The 27,103-nt window shown below is 40.3% G+C and overlaps 2 protein-coding genes across 3 annotated transcripts in view; both read right to left on the reverse strand.

Moving 5' to 3' along the window:
- Window positions 1–76: 76 nt before the first annotated feature.
- Window positions 77–10,652, reverse strand: map3k7cl (map3k7 C-terminal like). The gene is made up of 5 exons (XM_027273245.1): window positions 10,286–10,652; window positions 9,310–9,391; window positions 6,771–6,829; window positions 5,358–5,473; window positions 77–1,426 (listed from the first exon to the last, which is right to left on the reverse strand). The coding sequence occupies exons 2-5, from the start codon at window positions 9,383–9,385 to the stop codon at window positions 1,246–1,248; spliced, it is 432 nt and encodes a 143-aa protein (XP_027129046.1). The 5' UTR covers window positions 9,386–9,391; window positions 10,286–10,652; the 3' UTR covers window positions 77–1,245.
- A 4,394-nt stretch (window positions 10,653–15,046) lies between these two features.
- grik1a (glutamate receptor, ionotropic, kainate 1a) overlaps window positions 15,047–27,103 on the reverse strand; it is a 34,797-nt gene continuing 22,740 nt past the window's right edge. The window contains exons 12-17 of one of the 2 annotated variants that reach the window (XM_027273234.1): window positions 26,501–26,619; window positions 24,336–24,553; window positions 22,461–22,686; window positions 19,494–19,744; window positions 18,554–18,722; window positions 15,151–15,239 (exon numbers count right to left, since the gene is read on the reverse strand). In XM_027273234.1, the coding sequence (XP_027129035.1) occupies window positions 18,597–18,722; window positions 19,494–19,744; window positions 22,461–22,686; window positions 24,336–24,553; window positions 26,501–26,619 (940 nt within the window). In that variant the 3' untranslated portion in view covers window positions 15,151–15,239; window positions 18,554–18,596. Of the gene's footprint in view, window positions 15,240–18,553; window positions 18,723–19,493; window positions 19,745–22,460; window positions 22,687–24,335; window positions 24,554–26,500; window positions 26,620–27,103 lie in introns of both variants that reach the window. The other variant, XM_010737019.3, reaches the window with a different exon arrangement.

Below are 27,103 nucleotides of genomic sequence, written 5' to 3' on the forward strand. Positions count from 1 at the left end.
TCTGCTTCTTTGTTCTTTGTGTATGTCTGTGTCAGAGAGGGGGGGGCGGGCAGGCATGCTTTCCTGGAAGAGATGTAATAAGTTATGTATGTAAATGTATGTGAATACTCATCAAACCTCTGTGACAGGATGAGGTATATTTAAAAACAATGTAGTGATGCAATACAAGTTTTATGTAAAGAAAAACCTGTAGTAGTAGGCAGTTAAGTATCACTACAAAATTGTGTTGCCAGTGTCACATGATAGAAAGGAGGAAGAATGCCAGAGTCAAAGCAGCCAATCAGGTGACTATTTCATAATTCCAGAATGAGCTAATCTCCCTCATGAAAAAAAAAAAGTTCCTTTTTCCATGTAAGTGCTGCGAATACAGACATAAAGCACACACACAACAATGCAAAACAGCACAGGCTTGGAGAAATGAAACTCAGGAACTGATGCCGGTGTTAAAATAAAATGCATTTTATTCATACGCGAGGACGATAGGCAACAGTTCTTGTTGTGTACTTCCTCTTCTACAGGTGGGTGAGACACACAGGCTACATCAAAAAATGTACAACTCTTACAGTGTTGCGTCGCAGCAGATTCTTCTTGCAGATAATCACCCTTGTTCTTTCGCTGTTCCTCACAAGTGGCTCTAACTCCCCCGATCTCTGACACCGTCTTAAACACTCATCTCTTTTCCTTTTTTTTTCTTGTTTTAATAATAAGAGGAACTTGACGGGCTTGTGTTGGGTGTGGGAGTGAAGGAGGAGGGGAGGCAGAGGGAGAGGGAGAGGGATAGGAAGGGGGTAGGCTTCTGAAAATACAACATTTGGACCACATCATACCACCTTTGGCTCCCTCCACAGACCTCAGGTTAAAAGATCTGAGTCTCCACAGGACCTGAGACAGATCTGGTCATATTCACAGCAGCTGACATCATATAAACACATAGTGAGGTATTGCAATAGCGACTGAGAGGGTGCTACAAGATCGCATAATAACAAAACAGCACCCAGAAAAGTGGCCTTGTGTCATCACAAGGTGGAATCACTATAACAACTTCACACTGATGATGACAGTACGTCTGTGGTTCAAACACATGACTCAGACATGAATAAACACAGCACCTTTCTGTGTAATTAGCTGATTCACTGACTATTGTTGTGTAGAGTGAGCACTAGCTGAGCCTTTATTTCTGGTTGGTTTCCTGGCCCGGGCGTCAGCTGGATGCTCGGACGTCTCAGGTTCTGCGGCGGTAAGAGGTCACGAGGAGTCCTGCCTTGTTCGATTGGTCAAGCAGAGGCTCTCCAGCTGCTGAGCGCGCTCGTTGTGGACAGTAACCAAGGTGCGGTTCTCCTCCGTTAGGCGCCGAAACTCCTCCTCTAGACGGGCTATCTCCATGGCAACCTTCTCATCCTCAACCAGCTCTGCCAGCAACTTACGCCTGAGTAGAGGAGTGAGATAAAGAAAATGTTCATATTTATGTTACAAAGCAGACATCAGAATGCATAAAGCAGTATTTCCTGCTTCGTTTCCCTTCGTTTGACTCGTTTTGAGTTGTTGTGAAAAGATGAAGATTATAACGTTTGGGTTGATACAGGGAAATACTCATAACAGCTTCTTAGTTCAGGTAAGGGCAGACGATCACATGCAATCATACCAATGAGTAATTTAGATTACCAAGGAAGGTTGTTTTTAGAATGTGGGAGGAAACCAGAGAAACCATCCATCTTTCCATTTTGCCTAACCGCTTCTTCTCACTAGGGTTGTGAGAGGAAACTGTATTGTGGCGGTCATCTGTCTTGTGATTGCACTGCCCCAGAGAAACCAAAATATCTCAAAAATGTATCCTGTTGGGCAACAAAGTTGTGGATTAAGTGAATAAGACATATTAGCTAATGAAAAACAGCTAGAGTGTAGAGCAAGAGCAAAATTTCAGCAAAAGTCAAAGGTCTTTCAGGTACATAGGCTAGACAGATTTCATGGTCTCTCTGAAGAGGAAGGACTTGTTGAAGTGATTTTAGGTGAGACTGAAGTCCATTATATGTTCTATTATTGATTATATAATCATCTTTAGATGATGATTTTTAAAACCTCCTTCTCTTCAGGAGACTATAAGAAACTTGAGTTTGAGACACTGCTCGAGGTCTTTGTTTGCAATGAAAGATAATGTTTCTCCACCCAGTCCATGTGGGCTGAGCACTTGTATGCGCATGACACAATGAATAATAAACAAACTAACAACTTTTTTTTTTTTGCCCCGTCCCGACTATCCAACTGAATGATTCTCAGCTCTGGTTTAGGCAGCATGACCTGACTTTGCCTGGCAAACAGTGATTTCACACTCTGGGAAGAGATCAGCCTTTGGACTTTGAAAGGTAGTGTAAGCACATGCGCATGCACACGTTATGTGTACAATGTGCGTGTCAGTGACCTCAGAGAGTGTCTGATGGTTAGTGTTGTATTACAGCCGGGAAGTGCCAAGTCACTCAATAGCAGCATCAACAAAGAAGAAAAGGAGCTTTAATGACACGACCATGAAGGAAGATGATACTGTTTTTTTTTATTTACAGGAAGTTCATATGTTAAAGGAACAGTGTGTTGGATTTAGAGGCATCAAGGTAGTTTCTGATTGCAACTGCCTTGTCTCACCTCTCTTTCTTGGTGTAAAGGAGAAACTAGGTTGGTCATGAAATCCACAGAGCCAGTGTTTAATTTACTGTAGCAATATGGCGGATTTCGTGGAAGAGGATCTACTGCTTGTGTAGATGTAGAAGGCTCAATGTAAGATACAAAAAACTAAACTTTATTTATATGGCACTTTACACACAACGTAGCTGATTCAAGGTGCTTTGCAGGACACACCAAGGGGAAAATAAAAACAAAGGAAGAAGACAGAAATAAGATAAAATGTGATAATAAATAATAATTGTATCCGATTTCTGCAATATTATGGTTACATTACTATAATATAAATAGAGCCCTCTAAATATTACACACTGGATTATTAAGTGATGTCTTTGACCAGTTAAATTTGAGCTAAATTTACACACACATACATTGATTTGTTTTGTGGTTTCCTATAGTGTAGCACTAAATGACAAAGATGTGTTTTTAATTTTACAATTGTACATGATTTCACTGTTTTTGGGTTACATGACTGTAATTGAAGTGCAGCTTTGTAAGTCCTAAATTCAAAACACGGTATCATTTCTAAAAGAGAAACTGCTTCTGCTTTGTTAGGAGCAAGATGAAACATGCATGTGTGTGTGTGTGTGTGTGTGTGTGTGTGTGTGTCTATAGGCACGTTTGTGTGACAGAAAAAAAGGGGAAGAGATCTTTTCCATCCAGAAACCAGAGACAAGACCAAATCTGCTATAGGCCTACACACTTTTTCAGTGAAAAAGCTACACACTGTCACGTTTGTACACGTCGTCTTTTCTATGTACTTTTGTGAAGATCTAAAAAAAAAAGATATCCACAGATGTGAAATCTCAAATAGCACTCATAAAGTGTAGCAAAATAAATTCAAAACTTGTATGGATATAAATGTTTAAAATAAAAGTTGCGTTAAAGGTTTTGAGTTCTTTCACAACGGGGCTCTTGCGTAATCACTTTGTATCATGATGTTACCAGTAATAGGCTTAACTGCATTAGGCCTAATAACAAGTCTGTCAAGTCTGAGTCAACATTCATGTACAAACTGACAAGGGTTTTTCTCTGGAAGTTGTTCTATTGATGTTATATTTGTAGAATGGGATTCAGTTCACTGGTATTACAGTGCTGGGCGGTTTTGTACAAAATTGGAAAGTTATATTTACAAGACAGATGACTGCAACGATGCAATATGTGCATGTCTGATACTGACCAAACACAGACTAAGTGAATGAATTTTGGAAAATCCCTGTGCAATGTGTTGTTCCTGTTGATATTCTTGCAACACCACCGTCTCCTGTCATTCTGTGTAATCTTCCCCATATGGGAAGTAACAAAACAGTCATTGTATTATGTATTTAAAAATCTTCCACCGAAACATATTCAATGTTCTAATCAACGAAAACTGGCATTGTCAGTGTTTTGTACTATTGCCGTCACTGCTGTCTAGTTATGTTTCAATTTACTAGTGTGTGTCTGACTGTGTGTGTGTACGTGACACAGGATATTGGCATGAGCAACAGCATGAACAGAGAGAACCAAGAGTTTTACCAGGCTGACTCATCATGTTCTTATCTAAACTCAAGGCTATGCCCGACCCATCAGAGCCTGCTGGTCTCTATTTAGGAACTGCAAAGTGGTGTAGGTTGTGTGTGTGTACAGAATGTGCGTGTGTGTGTGTGTGTGTGTGTGTGTGTGTGTGTGTGTGTAGGTGTGGTGTGTGGGTTAACAGCAAGGGCCTTGAAAATCCCTCTGCTAAGACTACCCACAGCTGCTGGAGGGCACAGGGGACAATGTGCACTGTGAGTGTGTTCTGTACCCATGCTTATGTACAAGCCTATACAGCAAATATATGCATACAAACATGCAGCAGTTGTCCCTCAAGTACACCTGTAAATCACCTGCACATAGTGTTAAATTAACCACAGCAATGGTGCTACTTTTCCCAAATGAGATCACATCCACACTCATCAAACATGCCTGATCTTGTTTCTATTTAAGCAATTATAATATTATTATAATATAATTATAATATTAGAGAGAACAGAGAGCAGCTAGTAAAATATCATCTTGAGTAAACTGCTCTCAGTATATCATGTGCTAAACACTGTATGGAAGCTATAACAATGCACCACCTGCTGGTCATTTTCATCCAAAATGCCTTGCAGTCTTAAAAGTACATTTGTTCTCCTCAGTGGTGGACAGTAACTAAGTACACTTAATTAAATATGTTATTACTGTTACTTATGTTATATATTAAGTCCCACAGCAGTATCCACTTTCGGCAGCTGCAACATTAGTGATGAACATATTAATCAATAAAGGATTAGAATTTAATAAAATAATATTTATGGCCTTTCTGCATAATGAATACTTTGGAATTTTGATTCTAATACTTGTGTATGTTTACTTGTAACAGAGTGTTCTTACACTGTTGTGTTACTACTATTCCCAAACTAAAAGATCTGATTACTTCTCCTTAAGTCAACGTTAATTAATAGTGTGGCAGTAAGTGGATATGTGAACATGTCAAAGTGACTAACATGCCATTTCTGGCTAAGAAGACTGCCAACAGGCCTACCAATCCAAACAGTGGCTAGAGATGTGACAAGACTAGATTTCTTTTCTTCTTCTTTGTCCAGTTACACTGGTCCTTGGCTTGTGATTTGAACACTCTACCATTGCAACACAAGATCTCTCTGTTTTGCGGCGGGACTGACTTGCGGTCCTCAAGCACGGCGATCTCATGTTTGACCTGGTGGAACTCTCTCGCCATCCTGCAGTGTTCCTTGTACACCTGAACGCTCTCTCTCAGAGACACACATGGGGGAACTGGCTAGAAGAGGACAGAGACAGATATGTGACATCAGAGAGACGCAGGTTATTAAGAAAAACAATGAAAATCTTTTATACAAACACAGAATATATCTTCATATATATCTCCAAAAGTAATGGAAGAATGTCTGTGGATTTTGCTGCAGATGTCACTGCTGGTGAAACATGACATTGCTGTGCTTGAGGACAAGTGAGCATGTCTGACACCACATCAGAAGATTGCATGTTCATGTCAATGTCACAAGAGAAAAAAAGTCTTGAATAATAAATGAAAATGTATGTTTTGACTTTGTGTAAGCAAGAAAACAAAACAGATTTCCAAACCTGCCAGCCTCGAGCAGCCTGTAGTACAATATGTGGTGTGTATCATTCATTGGCCTCTTACTACTGTTCTCATTTTATACTCTAAACCAACATGCACTTTATGTGACCCTGGCACTGGCACTCGTTGAAGGATAATTCAATGACAACACTAATAGAATAGTGAGCACACACAGTGAAAACACTGATTTATGGGGGCTGATAAGCTAAACCCTGTAAATCAATGTACACATTCAGAGGAGAGAAAATCCCACCAGCAGACACGCATTCTAACATATAATTGGCCTCGAATGTTCAGTCTATCCCATGATTAGGTTCATTTTTAATCTACTCTTCTTCAGTTAGTGATTTAGTCACTTCAGTTCGTGACTGTTTTTTGTGGTCTGGCTTTCAGATCTGAGTTAGTTTTACATCTATGAGAGCAACAGTACATATTAATAGAGCGAAAATATTTAAAATCAAAACAAATTTTAAAGAGGAAATTAATTGGAGATTGATTGTGTTTTGAGAATCCACTGTCATAAGAAAAGAATAGCACGATGCCGAAACACAGAGCCAGACGTGTGATGTAAAAAGGCAGGATTTTGTAGTTCAGACCAGTCAGTGTACTATAATGAACTACTGGCAGCTACAGCACGAGTTAAAGGTGTGTGACGATGTGTGTGAGGATTTGCTCGAAAAACGACAGAGGTTAGTGCAGATGCTGCTATGGAGAGTATTTCTTCGCTGAAAGAAGAGTAAAGAACAACACTGACGGAAAATGTCTTCGCTCTTCCTCTGACTGGCTTGGGTTAAGAGTTTGACTGCTGGTTTGATGATCTGATCGATTGATATTAACGTGATAGACAGTGGCACTGTATTTTCATAAAGTGTCTTCCGTTCAGTTTCCAAAGACAACACGGTTCTAGTCTTCAGGTTACTCTTGTGCTGCTCTGCATACAATAAAGGGTGTGTTCAGTATGTTCTGTACTGTATACCTGTAATCGCTGTTCAAGATCCGGGAAAGTCTGAGGGAGGTCCTCCACATCTTTTACATCTGTTGAAACAGGACACATTATTCAGTTACAACTGATTATTGTAAAAATAATATTAATAATAACAATGCTAACAACATGCTATTTTGAAGGATCTGCATTAGTACAGATTGCATATAGTTTACTGCTGACTATTCTCCAAAGCATACGATATGTTTTCTGCAGTGGTGGAACGAGTATTCACATATTTTGTTTATGGAAAATTAGCAGTAAACTGTAATTGTAAAAATACTCTGTTACAGCTGTCCAGCACTCCAAAGTTTGATTTAAACATAAAGAAGTATTAGCAAACTGTGCCAATAATTAGCCAATAATTAGCCAATAATACAAAATATAGAATAGTGTTCTATATTTTGTATTATTGGCTAATTATTATTGATTAGCATGCATTGACATGTAAGGGATGTGTTAATGTTGTTGCTGGTTGAGGTGGGGCTAAGTCTTTTATGTACTGTGTATGTAATGGAGTGAAAAGTACAATATTCCCCATTATAAAATAGTGAAGTATCTAGTAATAGAAGGGTAAAATACTCCAGTGAAGTACAAGTACCTCAGAACTATACTTAAGTACAGTACTTGCACTTTCCGTCAGTGGTTTTCAGATTGATTTCTTTCCTTCCAGACCATCTTGACGTCCATTCATTTAAGAGGTAAATCAACCTGCAGAAACTTCGTACTTGTGGGAAGAAGAATGGTGCTGTGTACCATTACATGCAGCATGAAAAATATTGGAGGCAGTGCAGTAAGTTCGTATTGGGAAGTGATTTGTGAGCTATATCCCTTAAAAAATGATGAAGACAAACAAGTTATCCTTTTAAGTGCTACTGCAGAAGTGATTTCTGCATAATGTCTTCTCAGTCAAAATCTGTTTTTTTATTAATATTTGCTGTGTGTCCTTGATGTACAGCCAAGTGACATGACCTACTGTACAGACAGTTGTTTTAATGCCTTTCCCTGCCTCATAAAATGGCTCCAAGTGAAACACTATAGGGGCCTCTTATATGACACCACAACATAGCAACACAGAGCTACATAAATGAGCCATGTCGTCCTCCTGTACAGCAGTAATGAGCTGTCAGACTGAAAGACAGGCAGGGTAAGAAGACAAGGGGACAAAATATGAGCAGACAGACAAACACAGTGGGCAGAAAGAACAGATGTATGGACAGAGAGGGATTCAGACAGGCAGCCAGACAGAAACAGACAGGTTGTCTGCACCAGCCTCTGCCTCGCCAGTAATGTCCCCCTGGAGTTGTGGAACACATGTGGAGAATCCTGGGATGATGCAACCTTCTAAAAGCAGGAGTATTAGTGGGCCTGCCTGAAGCCATGGGGCCAATTATGATGTGGAATAAATACAGTTCTCATGCTTAGGATTGACACAGCATTGGGTTATAACTATGCCTGGCATGAAGTCATGAGGGGCCTAAAGGATGATCCTCAGACGGAGCACAGGTCTCAGTACCCCTGCTGAGAAACACGAGTTCAAAGATACGACAACATGATCATCTTGAGAATATTTAGGAGGTTAGGGTCAGATTGTGAGAGTGTGTATTTCCTGAGCTATAACAAAAAATGAAATAAGGCGATCATACCTATAACTAGGCATTGGAAAGCAAGGTAAGACTCAGCAAACAGCAACGTAAATGATTTCAAATGACAAAGTCTGAGTCCGAGTCATGGGAGTTCAATGACGCTCTGCTCGGAGTGGGATTTGAGAGTGTCGTTCCTACTACAGCCCTTCATCTAATTTCCTAAGAGAAAGACAAGGGGGATCAGAGCAGGGTGGAGTAGGACTGGAAGTGTTAACTGCTTATAAATATAGGCCAGTGTTCTAAAAGCTGAACAGTGAATCAGGCAGCAGGACACTGTTAGTATTAGAGGGGAAATCTGACACTGCCATTGCATAGCTGCAGCTGCTGTCCCAGTGCCTGGCCCCACTGCGGTAAAACATCCTGACAGACTACCTTGTACCATAGGTAGGGTAGACCTTTGAGTATGCATGTGCGGGACAGAGAAGAAAAAGAGATTAAAGAGCTAAATAACAATAGTCACATAAAAGGTTTTTGCGGTTGCTTGTGTTCATTTTGTAAGCGCACAGCTGCGCACATGCATGTCCGCTTGGCTTGTTAATGGTCCTACAGAAATAGAGGGAGCACCTGTCTCAGCCACAGCGTAGAAGAATGAACACAGTTAAAATGACGGGGTGGGGTGGGGGGTTCAGGGTAGATTGTGCCTGGTCTGTTTTGGTGGGAAGAATGCCGTGCATGTGTTACCACACATACTGGAAATGCAGTGAGAGCAGGGCTCCAAGCTTCGTCAGGTGTTAAACGAGCGATCGAGCAACTCAAAATAAGTTGTTACAATCATGAGATACTGGAACACAGGTGTGTGTGTGTGTGTGTGCGTATGTGGTAGTGTGGGTGGATAACTCTAGTATATGTGTGTGTGTGTGTGTGTGTGTGTGTGTGTGTGTGTTTACCTGATGTGTCGTTGAGGCTGAAGGCGATTCTAACTTCAGATTTATCAGGAGACACTCTTCTGGTTGAGGTGATCATTTATCCCTTCGCAAGGCCACAGGCACAAAACAAGAGCTATTAGCACGATCAAAAAGACGTCATGAAAGATGATTGATGATGTAATCATCAAACGATTAGTCGATCGACTGAAAATTGACAGCAAAGAGATTCATGATTTGAAAAAATGAGCTGATTTTCTGGATGTTGTTTGGACAGAACAATTTGAAGATGCCACTTTTAGTTCTGGGAAATTGTTGGGACACTATTTTATACACCAAACAATGGATTGATTGATTAAATAATAATTAGCAGAATGGTTTGTTTGTGGTGCCAAATCTGACATGGGAGGAAAAAAGTCCAGAGAGAAAAGCTCAGCACTGAACTCAGCAGGTGTAGTGTCCAGTTGGAATGAAAGCCTGCAGACCCTTTGATAAAGCATGTGATTAAACCAGTCTTATGATCACACACACACACACACACACACACACACACACACACACACGCAGCCACCAGTTTCATCATGCATTTAGAGTTGCAGTGGGGATTAAATAATTAGCGAGCTCTGACAGACTGGCTCTGAGGTCTGGATTTTGCATGTCCCGCTCCAGTGAAGGTACAGGCTTTTTATATCAGGTCATTTTCCTGCTTTAACCCTGGTAAACCCTCTGTCTCACACAACGTACCTCAATGACCTTCTACACCAGCAAATAAGCACTAATCCAAAAACTAGTGCCTGGAAAAGGGTTGAAATGTCAAATGTTGATGAGTGCTCAACATGCACATGAGCATTAGCAAGTCAAATAGTATCATACATTGTAGACATATAATCCACCCTGCGCTGGAGAATAGTATATTTGAAACATCCCCAGACTCCACACTATCTCCAGCATGCATTGGGTAGCAGAAAAGTTGCCATGTGGGCCAATAGGTCATTGTTACCTGAAGCAGCACGAACCCGACCCAGGAAATTCCGTATAATAAATTTCAGGTAGCAGTGAACGTCCTCAATAGAGACTGCTGTCTGTTTCCGATGGGACCACTGAGGAGCGCGTCAGCCGCTGCGTCCTTGCGCAAATTCAGCAGATATGGCACAACTATCTCCAATCCACCAATCTCCTCTTGGGACACCAACTATTTTGCATTCAGAAGTTTTCCACCATAGTCAAGGCGTCCGCTACACTGGTGTCAGTCAGAGGCAGTCCGGCAGCTCAGGTTGTGGTGGGCATGGGACATGTTATCCACAGACTGCAGCCACGCGGCGGAGAGTAACACAACAGGGCGCAGGCAGTGGAGGAATGCCGCCCGCTGTCCCCCTGTGGCGGCCCGGGCCAATTAAATGTCTCAGATGACATGACTCGAGCCCACAAAAATGCCCAGAGCTCCAGCACAGCTTTGAGTGACACGGTCATGCCGCTGGGATGGTCTTTGGCTTTGCAATAGCTGTGCAATGAGACAGTTGCTCAGAATGAACATCTCAGGCTAGAATAACTCCTGCGGAAGAAAATAGAGCATCCCAGTCTGTTTAAAGTGCAGGCCAAACACACCTCAACGCAGGTGATACACGTTTAATACAGTGAGATTCCTGCAAACACATAGCAGTGTGATTCAGACACATATTTACATGGGGTTAGTTCAGTTTGTGGAGTTTGATAGATTAGGCCTTTACCAGGCAAGACAGGTCTGAAGAAAATAGACTGAGTTGCATTCTGGGAAGTGTAGGATTCTGTGTTTTGGATGGTGAGACAGGACATAAATCAGGTTATCTTTACTTCTTTTGCTTCAATTCTGACCTAATTTTCGTCCCCAAATTTAACTGAGGTACAATACTAAAATAATCAAACATATACATATAAAACATACAGTATATATACATATACAAATGAGGATACAGATTGAAGCTCATCGTTTATTCGTCCTCTTTTACATTTACATATTCACATCCAGTCATTTAGCTGACGCTTTTATCCAAAGTGACTTACATAAAATGGTACAGTGCAACAAGGACATGTTAGTGCAGCAATAAGTAGTGTGACAGTTGTAGAGGAGCATAGATTCAGCATGTCCAGTTGTTGGTAGTGCTAGAAGAGAAAGTAGTCTGTGAAGAGGTAGAGGTCTTTAGGAGATTTTTAAAGGTAAAGAGGGACACCCCTGATCTGGTAGGAACTGGTAGCACGTTCCACCAACAGGGAACAACAGACAAGAAAAGTTTGGATTGCCCTGAGAGTACGGGTGGCAGAGCCAGGCGTGGTTCATTGAAGGAACGCAACGGTCAGGAGGTAACATGTCTGTAAGGTCATTCAAGTAGGTGGGTGCAGAACCAGAGACTACTTTATAGTCAGCATTAGTGGTTTTAATCTAATGTGGTGGAGCTTGATGAGCAGTGTGGTAACATGTGACATTTTGGGTTGATTGTAGACCAGGCACACCTGAAAAGGATTCGCTGTGTAGGCTGGGATGCTCGTCAGGATGATTTTCTTCTCGTAGCTTTCCAGTGGAATAAACACTTACCATCAATTTCTGCGATTTTGAATTTTTCAGATGAAGGATTAAGACTTCCTTTCAGAAAATCCCTTTATTTCTTAAACTCAATGGACCATTGAATTCTCTGAAAAATGCATTTTCACAGAGCTGTAAACAATTTTGCTTTTGCTCATAATAAGAAAATTATTCTTGTCATTTCATGATCTTAAGCTGTATCCAAAGTTGCTAAAAAAAAAAAAAATCTCATTTAATTCAGCTTAAAACTTGGGTAAAGCAAATCACATCCTGCCTTCCATGTGTTCTACTATAGGCTGACATGAATGATCACAGTTCATAATGCTAAATAATAATACTTATAAATATATCAATAATGATGCTGAACTCAGGCCTTTGAGGACAAGTATAAAAGGCAAAAATAGCATCACACTTTAGGCCATGAGGCCACTTCACCTGCACACCGGCAGTTGAGAGCTTTTCCCCTTTAAGTGCTCACAGGCAGGCTTTCAGATGGTAGCAGAGAAAGTGAGACACAGAGAGACAAACAGAGAGAGATAAATGATCCTCTGCACCTCCAAGAGTCTTCCTCCTCCTCATTTGTCTTCATTGACAGGCTGTTGACACAGACCTGCCTTATCGGCCCTAGAGACTGTTCATCTCATTGTGATGGATGGGATGCACTCAAACGTCTGCCACTCTTTTTTTACGGTGGAGTCATACTTTCGATTTGACTCTTCTCTACTTGTATGTTGAGAGCCTTATGTAATGATACATGAACCAGACCTGACAGGTTTAAAGGATCTATATGTGAGATTTAAGATACATGGAGAGGTAGATATTCCACAAGAAATGTATGAGTTCTTTCTGGTGTAAAATGGATTTTATATAATGCAGCAGGTTTTATGAAACAAGGTGGTCAGATTTATCCTGCCTGTTATGTTCCACCCTTTGGAGCATGTTTAAATGTCAAAAACAGTTTCTTTGAGCTGTCTCTCTCTATCTTGATTTCTCTGGATTTTTCTCTCAATCTCTTTCTCCTCATCTGTGCCAGACATATACCTGACCTTCTTACTGACAGCACAAACAGACACACACCACTTACACTTTTCCTTTATCTCTCTTTCACCTCTCCACCTCCGTCGCCAAGGTTGGTGAAACAAACAAGGGCGCGAAGACAGAAACAAAAAGCAGAACTGTTCAGGTGAGGTCGTCTCAGGTTAGCGAGAAGGAAGGGAGTCCTGCTCAGCTGCGCGGAATGCCAAGGTCAGAGTTGTAATCCATGGCCTCATTCATGATGGATTAGATGATGATAAAAAAAAGAAAAAATACTGACTTTGCTTTTGATTAAGAATTATGGGGTTAGGAGATTAGAGACAACCAAACGCTATTACACTGGACCGAGCCCAATCCCTGAATTAATCTGAATACCAAAAAAGAGAAAACTCATTACATGAAGAGATTAAGAAAAGCTCGTTCCAATTCTCTTAGGATGCACACAAACCACTGCACACAATCCACGGAGAGAAATGCCACAACAAAACCTCTGACTCAAGTCATTTCCAAGGTATTTATATCCATTTATTGCTCTTTCCTGTTTGAAATGCCACTGCATTAGCCGGTAAAAGCTCAGAATCAGGGGTCAGCTTTAAAGTTGTGACTTTACTGATAATGAACTGTATTGGGATTTAAAGTTGAGGGTACACCATTAGCAGTGTCCTCTTTATTTCCCCCTCTACAGTCAACTTGTTTGCGCATTTGTAATGTGTGGAACGATTGTATTCTTTACTTGATTGTGAGTCCACTGATGGCTGTATTTCCAAAATGTCAGGAATGCTGAATGGCTGGTTTCAGTATAGGCTTAAACATTAGATCCACTGACTGAGGGAACTAAAGCAATCCTGAGGAGATGGAGAAGTTCCTAATGATCCTAATGAAGCTAGGAGGATTTATAGGACTTGTAAAATGGAAATATGAATTGATGTCAATGAAAATATTAATCAATGCGCTCCGCATTCATGCTGCAGAGAGGTAATTGTGCTGCAGCTGCTGAGAACATATTCATCTCTCATTCTGATTACCTGCAGGGAGGTCAAGGATAGTGTGCAGCTTACTCTGCTGTCAGGTGACAAATCCTCCTGCTCTGAATGTGTGGAAAAGGTAAACTGAATGAAAGTAAATTATTCATACAAAATCAAATGCAAATGAAGCTTGTATTTTTTTTTGCATGTAATCCTCTAATGTTTTTTTATGAGGAATATTTTCTCAAATAACTGTTTTATGTTGATATTATGGATCGTAATCTCAGATCATGAATTATGTGGACCTAAGATCTGCTGGTAGATAAGCTATACAACTTGTAAAGTAGAAGCTTTTTCACTCTGCATACATCCACTGAGATCCACTGTCACTACTGAGAGACAAGATCTTCCCCCAGGCTTCCAAATTCGACAACTGCAAACAGAAAAAAAAAATGACTGTTACTCCCAGGGGAAGAAGGAAATTGTGTTTTGTCTTTGACCTCCTGAGAATTTCATGCATAATAAAAAAAATACTTCTCATTTTGTCCTTTCCTTCTCCCTGAAACATATCCGTTCTGCGGTGCAGACAGCTATGTTATGATCACAAACTGAGGCAGTGTATGTGTGTGTGTGCCTGGTGATGTCTGTGATGTTGGTTTTCGAAGGGTATAAAACAGCAGGTGTGTTCCTGACTTTCCTTAGAGGTTCTTTTCAGCGACCAGGGTTGGCTCAGCAATCCGCTCTGAAACTGTCCTGCTGCTGCTTCCTGCCAGTAGGCAGGCAAAGAAACATGCGCACACACCGCTGCCGGCCATGAACAACAACAACAGGAAATTGGACAATAGTTTAAAAAATGCAAAAAATCTTTTTACTCTGAAAATTGTCATACATTTACACAATGGGGGGGGATCTATAAAGTGTGGATTCAGCTCTGCAAACTGCTCAGAAGAGTGAATAACATCCATGAGGGAACAGCAATGGTTTATACTATGACATAGCTTTCATTCTCTTCCTCCTCGTCACCTGTTTTAACATTATTAATGTTGCTACAAGGCCAGGACTGTAAACTACATCTACTTATAATGTATTATCCATACACATACAGTATAAAGACAGGGGTAATGAGGAAACAACTTCCTATCATTCAACCAACGAACAAATCCTGGAAAGCGATCGATCATCTCTGATCTAAGTTCCATCAGTCTTTTTTTTTTTTTTAGGTCCAAGTCTCACGTGCTGGAGTCCCGTCTCGCTCCCTCCCTCTTTGCAGCGTGTTTGGGTTGACAGAACATGCAAGCTGACCTTGCTCCGCTGTGAGGTCGCGACCTTTTCCGGATGCCTTTGTAACACTGCAGGGAGATACCCAACTCCTCCATCATGGCACTAAAAGAACCACACTGCCAAAGAGAAAAACAATTAAAGGGCTGGGTTAAGACACCAATGAAGCTGATTTCCAATAAAGTCATTACGAGTTTTGGCCACGAGTTTAAAGACTGTGTGAATGTGCTTACATAAAAAAAAATACTGCTGCCTTATAATTAGATCAACTAGGGAATTACTGGATACAGCATTAACTGCGAGCTACACTCATTTCATTTTAAAACCTGAGGCAATGACATTTGATTCATCTTGCCTGCAGCTGAATGCGAGCAGGCAGCCAATGGCAGCGAGTCATCTCTAACGTCTGACCAGCCAAACACCAGAAATGCCAAAACACACATGAATTGTAAAGAGTTGTAAAAGATTTGCAAACTGTTGTCTCATGAAATCCAATTACACAGAGAAGAAAAGGATGAAGGACAATGTCTGCCATGCAACATCCTAATGCAGGCGGTTATGAATTCATAATATGGTAATTATTTGAAATCATAAAAGAGGGCCATCTGAAATGAGAAGCCTCGGGCTTATTTGATTTTGCAGAATAATACTCTGTATTGAAATTTTTCTCTCCTCCAGAGGGGTTGCTCACAAAACGTATTTGAACAAATTATCATTCACAAACTTATCTTGTGTATTTTATCTGATGGTCTTTGCATCCAAGGATTATAGAAGGTGCCCCCTTATTTTCCATGAATACTGGAAACACTCAGGTACCTTTTTGGAACGCTGTTTAAACACAAATCATACGTACTTATCTAACTAAAGTAAATCATCTATGAATTTTCTACCTGGCAGTTCAATTTAGTCTGCATAATTGTCTTATATGCACTGACTTTAATGGCAGTAGAATCTGTTATTCCTCTTTGTAGTGGTTCATATTTTCTAGAACTAACTGAATATTTGTTTGGTGTTTTTTAGTACATTTCACAGAGAGACTGATCCCGCGATTAGAAAAGGTAAATCCAGGGGAGCAGTGAAGACCTTGAAAGTTTGTACCACTTTGTCACCTCATCCATCATTACTTCAGTTAAAATGTCTTGCAGTCACCGGAAGTTATTTATGAAATACAACTTGTGGCTTAGGATCTGCGTCAAGGGACATTTTAACCTGACATGTTGTTCCATCACTGTTATCAACATTTCAGCCAACCAAACCAGTCTACCAACAAACCTAACGAGGAGGAAAATATTCAAATAACTTTTCCTATCTTTTGATTTCCCAAAAGGCTTTCAAAGTCGCCTTCTAATGGGTATACGAATGTCTACTGAGACTACACTCGAGCTAAACTTGCGGGCTTGTATTAAAAGGTTACAAGTGAGAAAGCAGCTGGGCAGCTCTGCAGAGCATTCACTTGTTAATCTGAATTTAAAGGTCACATTTTGCTAACTATCCTGGATTTTAATAATTTTTTGCTTAAAAGGACGCAAACAGGTGACACTCACACATTTTCTCTAATAACTTTTAAAAAAGCTCCAGGTGCCCTGAGTGTTTTCTTTAATTACAGCCTGTATTTTCAAGCTTTTACCAGTAAAGTGTTCCTTACGTGTTGTACTGTATAACATGCAGCGTGCAAATAAGAGGGGATGTGACTAAATAAGCAGACATGCCTGTCTTCACTTCATAACATAAGCTTGGTAGTTCTTAACCCTGGTGTTGTCAACACGAGGGTTTAGTGTAAAAGCGTTACATTATAAGTGAACTATGCAATGGCCACTGCCATACAGTGTCATGTCTCATAAGCTGTTCCATCAGTTGCTGGGTTGATATTATTTGTTACACAGATTTAATTAAAAATATAACCATTTTCAATCACTGTAACGTGCATTAAAATGGTCAAATAGTCCTTTAAATACCACATTAACACCAAGATGTTGAGGAACACCACAGAAGAATTCAAAACTTTGGACATTTGGAGGTTTCTGTAAAAACTGAATTTCAGCGACTGGATGGCGAGCACTTCTCGTACTGGTTGTGAAGTTTCATGAAGCTGTGATTATCCTGGAGGTCACAAGAGGAGTTAGGAGTGCAGTTAGGTCATGTTTCAAAAACTAATCTCGCTCCTATGAGGACCAACATCATCACACATGAATGCAGTTTGGCTCATTGGATTGCTCGCTGTTTATGCACTTCAGATAGACCTTTTTCACAACAACCATTTTGACATGAAATAGTAGGGTTGACACAGGTGTTTCCAATCATACTAATTAACGTCTTAACCCTAACCCTAACTCTAACCCTGTCTATTCATTTTGGGTATGCCATTTTCCAGCAGAGGGCTAAAAAAGAGGCCAGGGCTGGAAATTCAAATCGCTAATACTCGCCTAGTAACAGCAGTCTCCATTTCTGTACCACCTACTTGAATGGCCTTATAGAGGTACATGTTACCTCCTGACCGTTGCGCCCCGCCTGGCTCTGCCACCCGTACACTCTGGGCAATCCACACGTTTCTCATCTGTTGTTCCGCAATAGTGGAACGTCCTATCAGTTCCTACCAGATTAGGGGTGTCCCACTCTATCTTCAAAAAGCACCTCCAGCTCTTCAGAGAGTACCTCCTCTCCAACATTACCAACACGGACATGCCAAATCTACCCCCTCTAGAACTGTCACTTGATTCTATGTGAGTTGTACTTATTGCTGCACTAACATGTCCTTGTCCTTGTTGCACTGTGTCTGTTTGCCTTTTTTTTTTTGGATAAAAGCATCCGCTAAGCTAAATGTGTGATATAATTACCAGAACCTTAATTAGTATCATTGGTAAAATCTGTGTTTACTATTTCAAGTCAAAATGGCTGCTTAAAAAAAGGTCTGTTTACTATTTCAAGTCAAAATGGCTGCTTAAAAAAAGGTCTACTCAGGGACTCTAGTATGCAGAAATATTCAAATGCATGCAAAAGAACTGCTTGGTTTTTGTCAGCATGCCTGTGGAAACTTGGAGAGACCCATTTTTATTTACATATCTAGAGGTAAGAGGTCAATGGACCCCTTTTAAAATTTTTGCCTTAGCCAAACTTTGGAGTGTTATTTAGCACCTTTCCCAGCAAGCTAGCATGGATACCAATGGATGCCTTGGGTCTAGTTCTAGTTGCATATGTTACCAGTATCTTCACTCTAGCTAACCAAGAGATTAAACCTTGTCAGAATCTAACGCTGGCCTTGAGCCAAAAGGAATACATTTGAGAACACAATTTCAGTTGAAAAAAAAATGACATTTTGCAGGGAAGTGGTGTGAGCACGAGGGGCAGGTTCTGAGGGTAAAATGGTGGTAGTAATTGGGATTGGCTGACAGGTGCAGGTATACTGGGGCAGAGAGAAGGGCACCTGGTTACAAACCTATCGTCTAGAGTGTGTGTGTGTTGTAAATGTGCTGCCATGGCTACTCCGTGTCACCCCCCAGTAGCCTGCCGCTCTCCAGATCAGTAGATAAGGAGGTGCCGGAGGAGGAGATGGAGCCACGGCGCTGGAACTGACGGGACTGCACCCCATAAAAGAAACAAAAGGCCTGACAGAAACATGCATAGAAAAAAAGATGGAGGTGGGGTGGGGGACGAGAAGAGATAAAATTAGATGTGTAAACAAAGGTGTGCAAATGAGAAAAAGAAAACAGCATACAAAAACAAGGCAGAGCAAAGAAAGTAATCATGCGGATGGCATTGTTGTTCTGTCTCAGCTGTAGGAACAAGTTGACTAATAATTAATCATTTTCATTTTAAATTTTGTGCTTGAGAAACAGAGAGAGAAGATGACTAAAAAGAGAAACCAAAGTGTAAAAATTCAGGCATAATCCAGAACTGATTAGAAAGAATAATGGGTGAACAGTTGTCTGTCATTTAGAGCTGGCTACTCAGCATTACATTCAATCCACTGTTTATTGTGTAGGACTGTCACACACTGATAAGTCATTAATCCATGTAGTGACTTTGTAAATATGATTCTGTGTAAGTTGACTTTGATCAAACAAACAACTTCTAACAAGAACTTTTACAGTTTGGAAATATTAATTAATCACTAAAAAAGAAGAAAAGAAAAACAAAACACTGCTTATCTTTGTCTTTGAAAATGTGTGTGTGAATAAATTAGCCTAAATATTCTAATTTCTTATGATACTCGTGATTTTAAACAGCCTACTAATCAACCTTCTTTCTTCAACAATACTTAAAAAACAAAGATCTCGTTACAGTTGGCAGTCCCGTCAGAGCAGAATGACCTTTAATCCAGTCATTTGTCATCATCACTCAGCAGAGGAACAGCAGGAGTTCTCGCCCTGACTCACCTCCTCTATGTCAGCATTCCTGCGGGCTTTGTAGATGAACTCTCCGATAGCCACGAACACAGAAAGGACCAGTCCGGCAGCCAGGACGATGAAGATACCGCCAATGTTTTCCACGCCCAGAGCATTTGCTTCCTTGTTGTCCTCCTCCGGACAGCCATTGCCTCTCCACCACTTCTCCTTCATCATGTGCAACTTCCCTTCCTCCTGCAGCTGAAGGATGGCAATGGTCACTTTATCCCTGTACGGAGAACCTGGTGAAAGAGAGGGGAAATAGAAAGACATGATGTAATGACATGCAATTAACTTTAAATAAATCATGGAAGCCCTGCTGAGGCACCCTTCTGTTTACTTTGCTGAAACAGAAATAACTCATACAATTATGATGACAAAAATGAATTGGCTTGACCTGATTTAATACACTTTAAAAACCAGGATTTACTTGTATCTCTGTATCGAGTATGGATTTATGCTGCAACTTGTAGAAGCTTTCCACCTTAGCTAAACTTAGGGTAGTGACACAAAGCTGAGCCTTGTATGAATAATCTTAAAACAGGAATGGAAATGTCTGACAGAGAAAAGTGTTACAAGAAGGAGAGAAAACTACAGCTAACTAAAGCTCCAGCGTCTTTCCCCTCAGTTATCCACCAATGACCTCTAGCAGACTCAGTTGTCAGCATAGCTCTGCTCTGTCCAGGACCAACTGTATCTGCCCTCAGGATATCAGCCTGAAAACATTCTCCTATACACACCAAACAACTCATTAAATCATGAAGTAATTGGAGGGACTGACACACATTTGATCCCTGGTGAAGCCATCACTGGATGTGCAGTTTGTCCATCAGCTGCTCTTCAATAGTCATGGACACACAGGTAGATGCACTTATTAGTTTTATATGTTTAAAAGCATCCGAGTTCTCAGCCACAGTATATAACAGGTAAATCACGTGTTGTCAAGTCAAATAGTCAAGTAAGGTCCTGAACTGTCTCCCCTCTTGTACACCTTTTATATCTCTGCATTTAGATGAAGTTTGCTTGTTCTTTCAGCATCTATTAGCAGGGAAAAGAAGCTGAATCCAGACAGATGATGTGGTCGGAACCACCTGCAGCTCAACATCAATCCGGACTGATTAATAACACCGCCGCCCTCTGCAAGAGGTCAGGGCAAACCTTCTGAGGGACATCATTATTTCCCGCACAGCGGTTTACAGGGGCAGCAGGGTGAGAGCAGCCAACAACCCTAGAATCAACAAGTTCCTCAGGGCAGTATGCTCTCTGGCATGAGTGGAAATTGGAGTCTCTGGTGAAGATGTGGCAAACTACAGCATGCCATCCTCATGTCATGCAATGAAATGATGATTAGGATAAATGTTCTTCTATAATCCCATATCTTACCTTAGAATAGTGCTGATGAAAGTAATTGTTGTGTTTTATATACTGTATATATGGCATAGATACTGGCAATCAGTGGATATCTCATGGTAATTACAGAAATTAACTGGATGGGGGTTGCCCCACCCTCATTATTTCCATTGTCATGGCCAAACATTGAAATATATCCCTGTACTTGGCAGCTTCTAAGCCTGGATGTGTGCAGCTTTTTATGCAGGCATGTAGAATATTTTGGCAGCTTGGTTATGCTCAGCACAAAACTACCCCAGTTTGAAAAACATGAACTGGCTCATTGAGTCAGACAGTGAAGGGGGAAATATATTAAGGTTAATAAATTACAAGAAAATAAAAGAGTATCTAGAGAGGGCATAAGATGTTAAGCACTGCTTGAAGTAAGCATCCAACAGCAAATATGGTCCAGTGGATTGACTGGCTAAATTCTTAATCCAACAAACTGGCCTGCAACCTGACGTGGACATTTGCAGTGAGCAGTTGGCAGACTGCTTTGATGTGGTCGCATTTGCATTTGAAGATCCAGCATAGCGGCTCTGTACTTGAACTCTGTACTTGAATTTGAATACAAATTCCAAATGAACTGAAGTTTGTACTGTTTGTATCTAAAATGCAAAACCTCTATTTACAATTTGAATTAAAACTCGATTCTATCAATACAGGCCTTCAGTGCATTTCAATATTCTCGAGGGCTTGAAGAATGTCGCTAACTTGTGATATATGCCGTCCACCACAGACAGCAGATACAGTAACAACTTAACATTATTTATGATCAGAAACTAGCGAGTCAACAACAGCCAAACATCAAGCAAGTGCAACAACACAAGACATAGCAGCAGCTAATTTTACTGACTAGTCCAACAGCAAGAAACCCAGCTCAGCGTCTGTCTTTCAGCCTCTTATTTCACCAAGCTCTTGCCAGCAAATAAAAGTCAGTCCCAGATTTACTCCTGTCCAGTGGCATCTTGCTCGCTCACACTTTGCTTTTCTCTTCTTAGCTTCCTCCGTCAACACCCTCTTCGGCCTCATAACCTCTGTCATTATATTCATAGAGGCTGCTGAGCTCTGTTAGATTGACCACTTGCCCAGCTCAGGTTCTGGCACGACACTCGCCCGCCCTGAAAACCTCCTCTTCCCAGTGGCCCAACACAGCTGTGGTACAAACACTAAAACTCCCTCTGTGTTTGAGCTCACACTCCAGTCAGCCCATCTAACAAACTGGGATAACACCAGCTACAGAGCAGCTACAGTTAGCAGCAGTTTACTGTCCATCAGGCAACTCTTTAAATCAGAGAGTTGAGGTGGAGCAGCTGGACGACAAAATTTTCTTCATTAAATACGATCCAGTTTCACCAAAATCAGTCAAATAGCTGGTGGTGTGTGATCTAGCACCATAAAGGGCTACATACTTCAAGTGGGTGACTGACTCGGAAAATAAAGTTACATAGTTTAAGAACTGTGATAAGTGTTAATGTGTATTTTATATCAAATTTTCATCCTCCGCTAACCAACGAAGATGGTGGTGTGGGGTTAAAGGTGTCCCCACACCTGTATCATTCTTCTTACCGATAGGTGTTCCCACTCCGTAGCCCTTGGAGTCTATGAGTCCTCCTATCTGTGTGAGGTTGCAGTTTCTCTGGCTGATGTACTCTATGCTGGTGGACTCCATCAGCATGGCGTAGTCTGTCGTCAGAACCCGGGTGATGCCTTCTCTGTTGTTCTTAACCAACGCCGTGTTTTTCCTGCTGCTCATGAAGGCCCACATCTTCTCATAGGTGGAGATCTTTGATTTCTGTCAAAGGATCCAAACAGGCAAAAGTTGTAAGAAGTTTAATGCATTGCTGCAGGCTGTGTGTTGGTGGCTGCTCATATATATACTTAATCATTTTTATATTCATAAACACATATAGGTTTAACAGCAGGTTGTGTGGAACTCTCTTTGAGTGTATATGTGTTTTTTCTTTGCTCAGAGAAAATGGGACAGCTGTGTTCTTAATCTCCCCCAGCTGATTCAATTTGTTCAAGCATCAACACCGCCTGCTTCCTCCTATCCATGCAGTCGTAATCACTGGCTGCAATCTAGGAGGATAAAGCCCTGCATGGATCACCCCTGCTGAGCCACCGGGATGTAAGGGGAGTGGGTGGTGATGGGGGAAGGAAGTGACATCCCTGCCTGAGGACATCAGGAGAGCGATATATTATATAATAGAAAATAAAGAGTTAATATACGGTTAACACAGACACGAAAAAAAAAAAAAAAAAAAAAATTTTTTCATATACTTGAATTAATCAAGTCTTTCTCTTGTTATGTTTCTTTCTTTTTTCTTATTCATGGGATGTTTGGCAAAGATACAGGATAACTGGGTGAACCCTCATGACCCTGACTTTATGTAAGTGAAGGTAACGTACCACTGACTCATACTCACTGATTACTCATCGAAAGTATGAGAGTGCTGACAGAATTCAGACAGTAAACTTTTTTTCTAGGATGATATTTGGTTCATTTGGTACTAGAGAGCCATTTACGTAATTTAAAGCACAAACAGACAGACGGCTTTTCACAGACATCATTTTCAAGTGGTATCATTGTTCGTGCCGCTGTCACACAGAGCTTTCTGTTTTCCTCCGAGCTCTGCGAATAAATGTTCAACACCATTTTGGAAATGAGAGATAAAAAAGAATTTTGACTGAAGTTGTAAAATGAAATTGTCACAAATTTAGACTGAATTTGGAAACATACAAAAGAGACTGTAATGATGTGCATTGCATAGAAATAACAGTAATGTTATTGCATTGTACAAACAAGTAAGTGCAGCATGGGTTGGAGGGGGAAGTAAAGTTAGGATGATAATGAAAAAGCATTAGTTTGTTCATTCATTAAGTCTAAATAGAATTCATAAATGGAGTCTTCCTTTTTACGGGAAATTACAGGTACCTTATGCGGACAGAAGTGCACAGTGAAAGCGAGCCATGTCAAAACACGGATAGTGTCATTATTCTACAGCTATTACACTGTGCAATTAACATTTACTTTATAATGACGTGTTTAGTGTGTGGGTGTCTAATACAACAATACAGGATATCTTGATCACATCATTCATGATTACAGGTATATTCATGGGTCTAATTTGAAATGAGAACTAGTTTTTGATTGTAAATATAGAAATATCTCAGGTTGCACTTGAGATTATATAATTAGTCCTTTGACAAAAAGTATTAAGAATCAATGTTACACACAAAATTAAACTGTATATGAATGAGGATTTTCATTTGACTTCTGCATGAGTTATTAAATTCATCAATGTGTACATACATAATTTACATAATAACATAATTTGACAGGATCTGCAGCTTCATATAAACTTGTAACATCGAAATAGGAATTTCAATTACTTTTCGTGCTGTGACTTTGATAAAGCTCTGAGCCTACACCAGTTGTACCTTAAAGAAGGTCATGGTGGATCCATCCCTCACTGCCCCGTATTCAATCCTGGTCTGCTTCGCCAGGTCATCCGCTGAGTCGATGGGTGCATCCATTCGTTCCACAGTGAGGAAGGCAGCCAAGTTGGCCGTGTAGGAGGAGATGATGATTAAGGTAAAGAACCACCAGATACCCCCAACTATACGAGTGGACAGAGCCTTAGGCATCAGCTCCGAGCCTGGAGGTACAGTGATGTGGGACAAAAGGTTAAAAAACAGTTAGAATGCATGGAATTGTGTGTATGATGCTGTTTCCAACAAAAAAAAAAACAAAGCAATATTACTATACTATATTCTCCCAAAGCAAAGTCAAGTACCCCGGTCCAAATGGGGTTATCAGAATAGCTGGATTCACACCAGAGCTCCAATTGTTTTTGCACCTCAGCACTAAACGATAAATTGTGCACCTCTTCATACAGTATACAGTTTATTTTCTCCTTCTCCCTTCTGTGCTTGCAAAAAAAACAAAACAAAAAAAACTATATATATAGCTGTTTTTTGTTTTTTTTTCAGTATAAAAAAAACACAATAGAACAAAAAAATACAAATTAGAAGAACAAGATATGACAGACAAAAGAAAAGCTAAATATAAAGAAAATTAAAGAATGCACAGTGCCAAATGTAATAAATAAAAAAGACAAAAGAAGAAGGAGCAGCAGCATTTATCTTTTCTTCTCCACACAGAGAAAAGAAGCTATGGAAAAAGATGAATGTAATTTAAGAGTACAATTATAGTGAATGTGACAGGTTTGGGAAGATTTTCTTTAAACGCTGAACATTTGGGAGTGGACAAATCCCTAACTGTGTTTTGAAGGTAAAAGAAACTACAGGTTTTTTCCTCTAAGCAGTTACTCTCAGACACAGCATCATACAGGAACCTTAAGGCCACTGTTATCCACCAAACAGCTGGGTGACAAACACCATACACACATGACATTGAGATACTGAGACACAGAGACAACTAACCAACATTACATTCCCTATAAAATCTGCCTGAGCTTGTTTGAGATGACGGGATGTATAATGAGAATCCTGCTTCACTTACTCTTCATCTATCAATACTGTTGCACTTCTAAAAGAATACATCTGACAAATGTAGCTTGCTGTCAGCCAAATCACTACAGTTCATCAGCATCATATTTCTGTTCTACACTGGCGTTGTCAGTAGGTTTGTTGGTCATCCAATCAGGCACGTCAGATTTATCCCGTCCAAATCTCCAGCCTTGAGGGAGGTCAAGCCCCCGTGAAGTGCAACATAATTCTTGTAACGGGGTATGGTTGCAATTCATGGGAAGTGGATCTAGGCTACATGGAAAGGGCATTCGCAGAAAAAAGATGACAAATACTTATGTATTAAATTAAACAGCTTATAGCAGAGTTTACAGTGTCAATACAGTCTTTACTATGGTACAGGAAGTTCACTAAATAGCTCTAGATCAAGAGTACAGTGACCTATGAGACCTTTGCTATTAGTAACCCTTCTAACCTACATTATTATTATTTGGATTTAAATGTTCAGTGTGAAAAATTCCTATTGCACAAATATAGTTAATTGTTCCTTGTATAATCACCAGAAAAATAATTTAATACTGTTTTTGTTACCTTAGGATGTTTATTTTTATTTTTAAAATATATATTCACAGACACTGCGGGTCTTCTTGTTGGTTGCAATTAGCAACTACACCACTAGATGCCACTAAATCCCATGCACTAGTCCTTTAAGTCCTTTAAGCTCCGATCTGGTCTCCAATAGGCTAGTTGGAAATATTTGTTATTTTAGCTGAAAAATGCTGCATCAGCTATTCACTAACTTGAAAAACAGTGGGTTTTTATCTTAACATTAAAAAGAATTTTCCTGCAGCAGCCAAAACAACAGTGGTGAAATGTAAGGAAGTCATGAACCAGGAAAGCAGAAGCAGAAAAAATGAGCCAAAAAACACTTGAAAGTTCCACTTAAGACTATCCTCTTAAGAAGAACAACAGCATCAGTCATTTTAGCAAGTGCTACAATGAAAAAACAAAGTATACTGTTTTGCTGTCTTTTTGAAGCAACCCTTTTCACAGCCATGTCGTCATTTGGTCCATAAAAAGATTCATTATAATCTCTCTAACTGTGAGATGAATACCTTGCCGCATGAGAGCTCCAACACCAAACCAGAAACTGTTGAGTAAGGTAAAATTGTTCTGTATGAGGGTCGAAGACGGGTTGCATGGATGTGGGTTGTACCACTCGTATGGAGTGAACCTGCAAGACAATTAAAGAACAGAGAAAAGGAAATGAAAGAACATATTAGATTTCAATATCAGAAAGAAAGATGAAAGATCTGAAGATGCAGAATAGAAAGTCCTGTAGCTAATCTTCAGGCATGGTGGCACACTGGCCATGCAATTGATTTTGTGATTTGATTTTGTGATTGATTCACTTCAAAAATACAGTACATCTCACTTAGGTTGCTAGGTGCAACCTGCTGGAACCAGTTTTACCTGAGAGGGAGGTGAAGAGTAAACTTGTAATTCCTCCCAGCTACTTTACAACCACAACACAAGCCAGTCTGGCAGCTGACAGGCCGCTAAAAGAATTTATATTTTCGGTTATTTCAGAATAGCTACGCAAAATTAGAAATTTGCTGCTGTACGGTCATGCCAATTATTCCAGACTATTTGTGATTCTTGTCATATCGATTTGATGCATCAGGCATAACTCAGCATATTGTTTTAAAATGCTCGGC

The sequence above is a fragment of the Larimichthys crocea genome, chromosome XXII (genome assembly GCF_000972845.2).
Source record: "Larimichthys crocea isolate SSNF chromosome XXII, L_crocea_2.0, whole genome shotgun sequence".
In the NCBI taxonomy this organism is placed as follows: Eukaryota; Metazoa; Chordata; class Actinopteri; family Sciaenidae; genus Larimichthys; species Larimichthys crocea.

What these genes read in the sequence shown, in the direction of transcription:
- map3k7cl (XM_027273245.1), bottom strand. Translation starts at nt 9,385, where the DNA reads ATGATCACCTCAACCAGAAGAGTGTCTCCTGATAAATCTGAAGTTAGA. An exon ending in CAGCCTCAACGACACATCAG is followed by an intron (nt 6,830 to 9,309) that starts GTAAACACACAC and finishes CTGTTTCAACAG; the next exon opens with ATGTAAAAGATGTGGAGGAC. An exon ending in GCCGTGCTTGAGGACCGCAA is followed by an intron (nt 1,427 to 5,357) that starts GTCAGTCCCGCC and finishes TCCTCTACTCAG; the next exon opens with GCGTAAGTTGCTGGCAGAGC.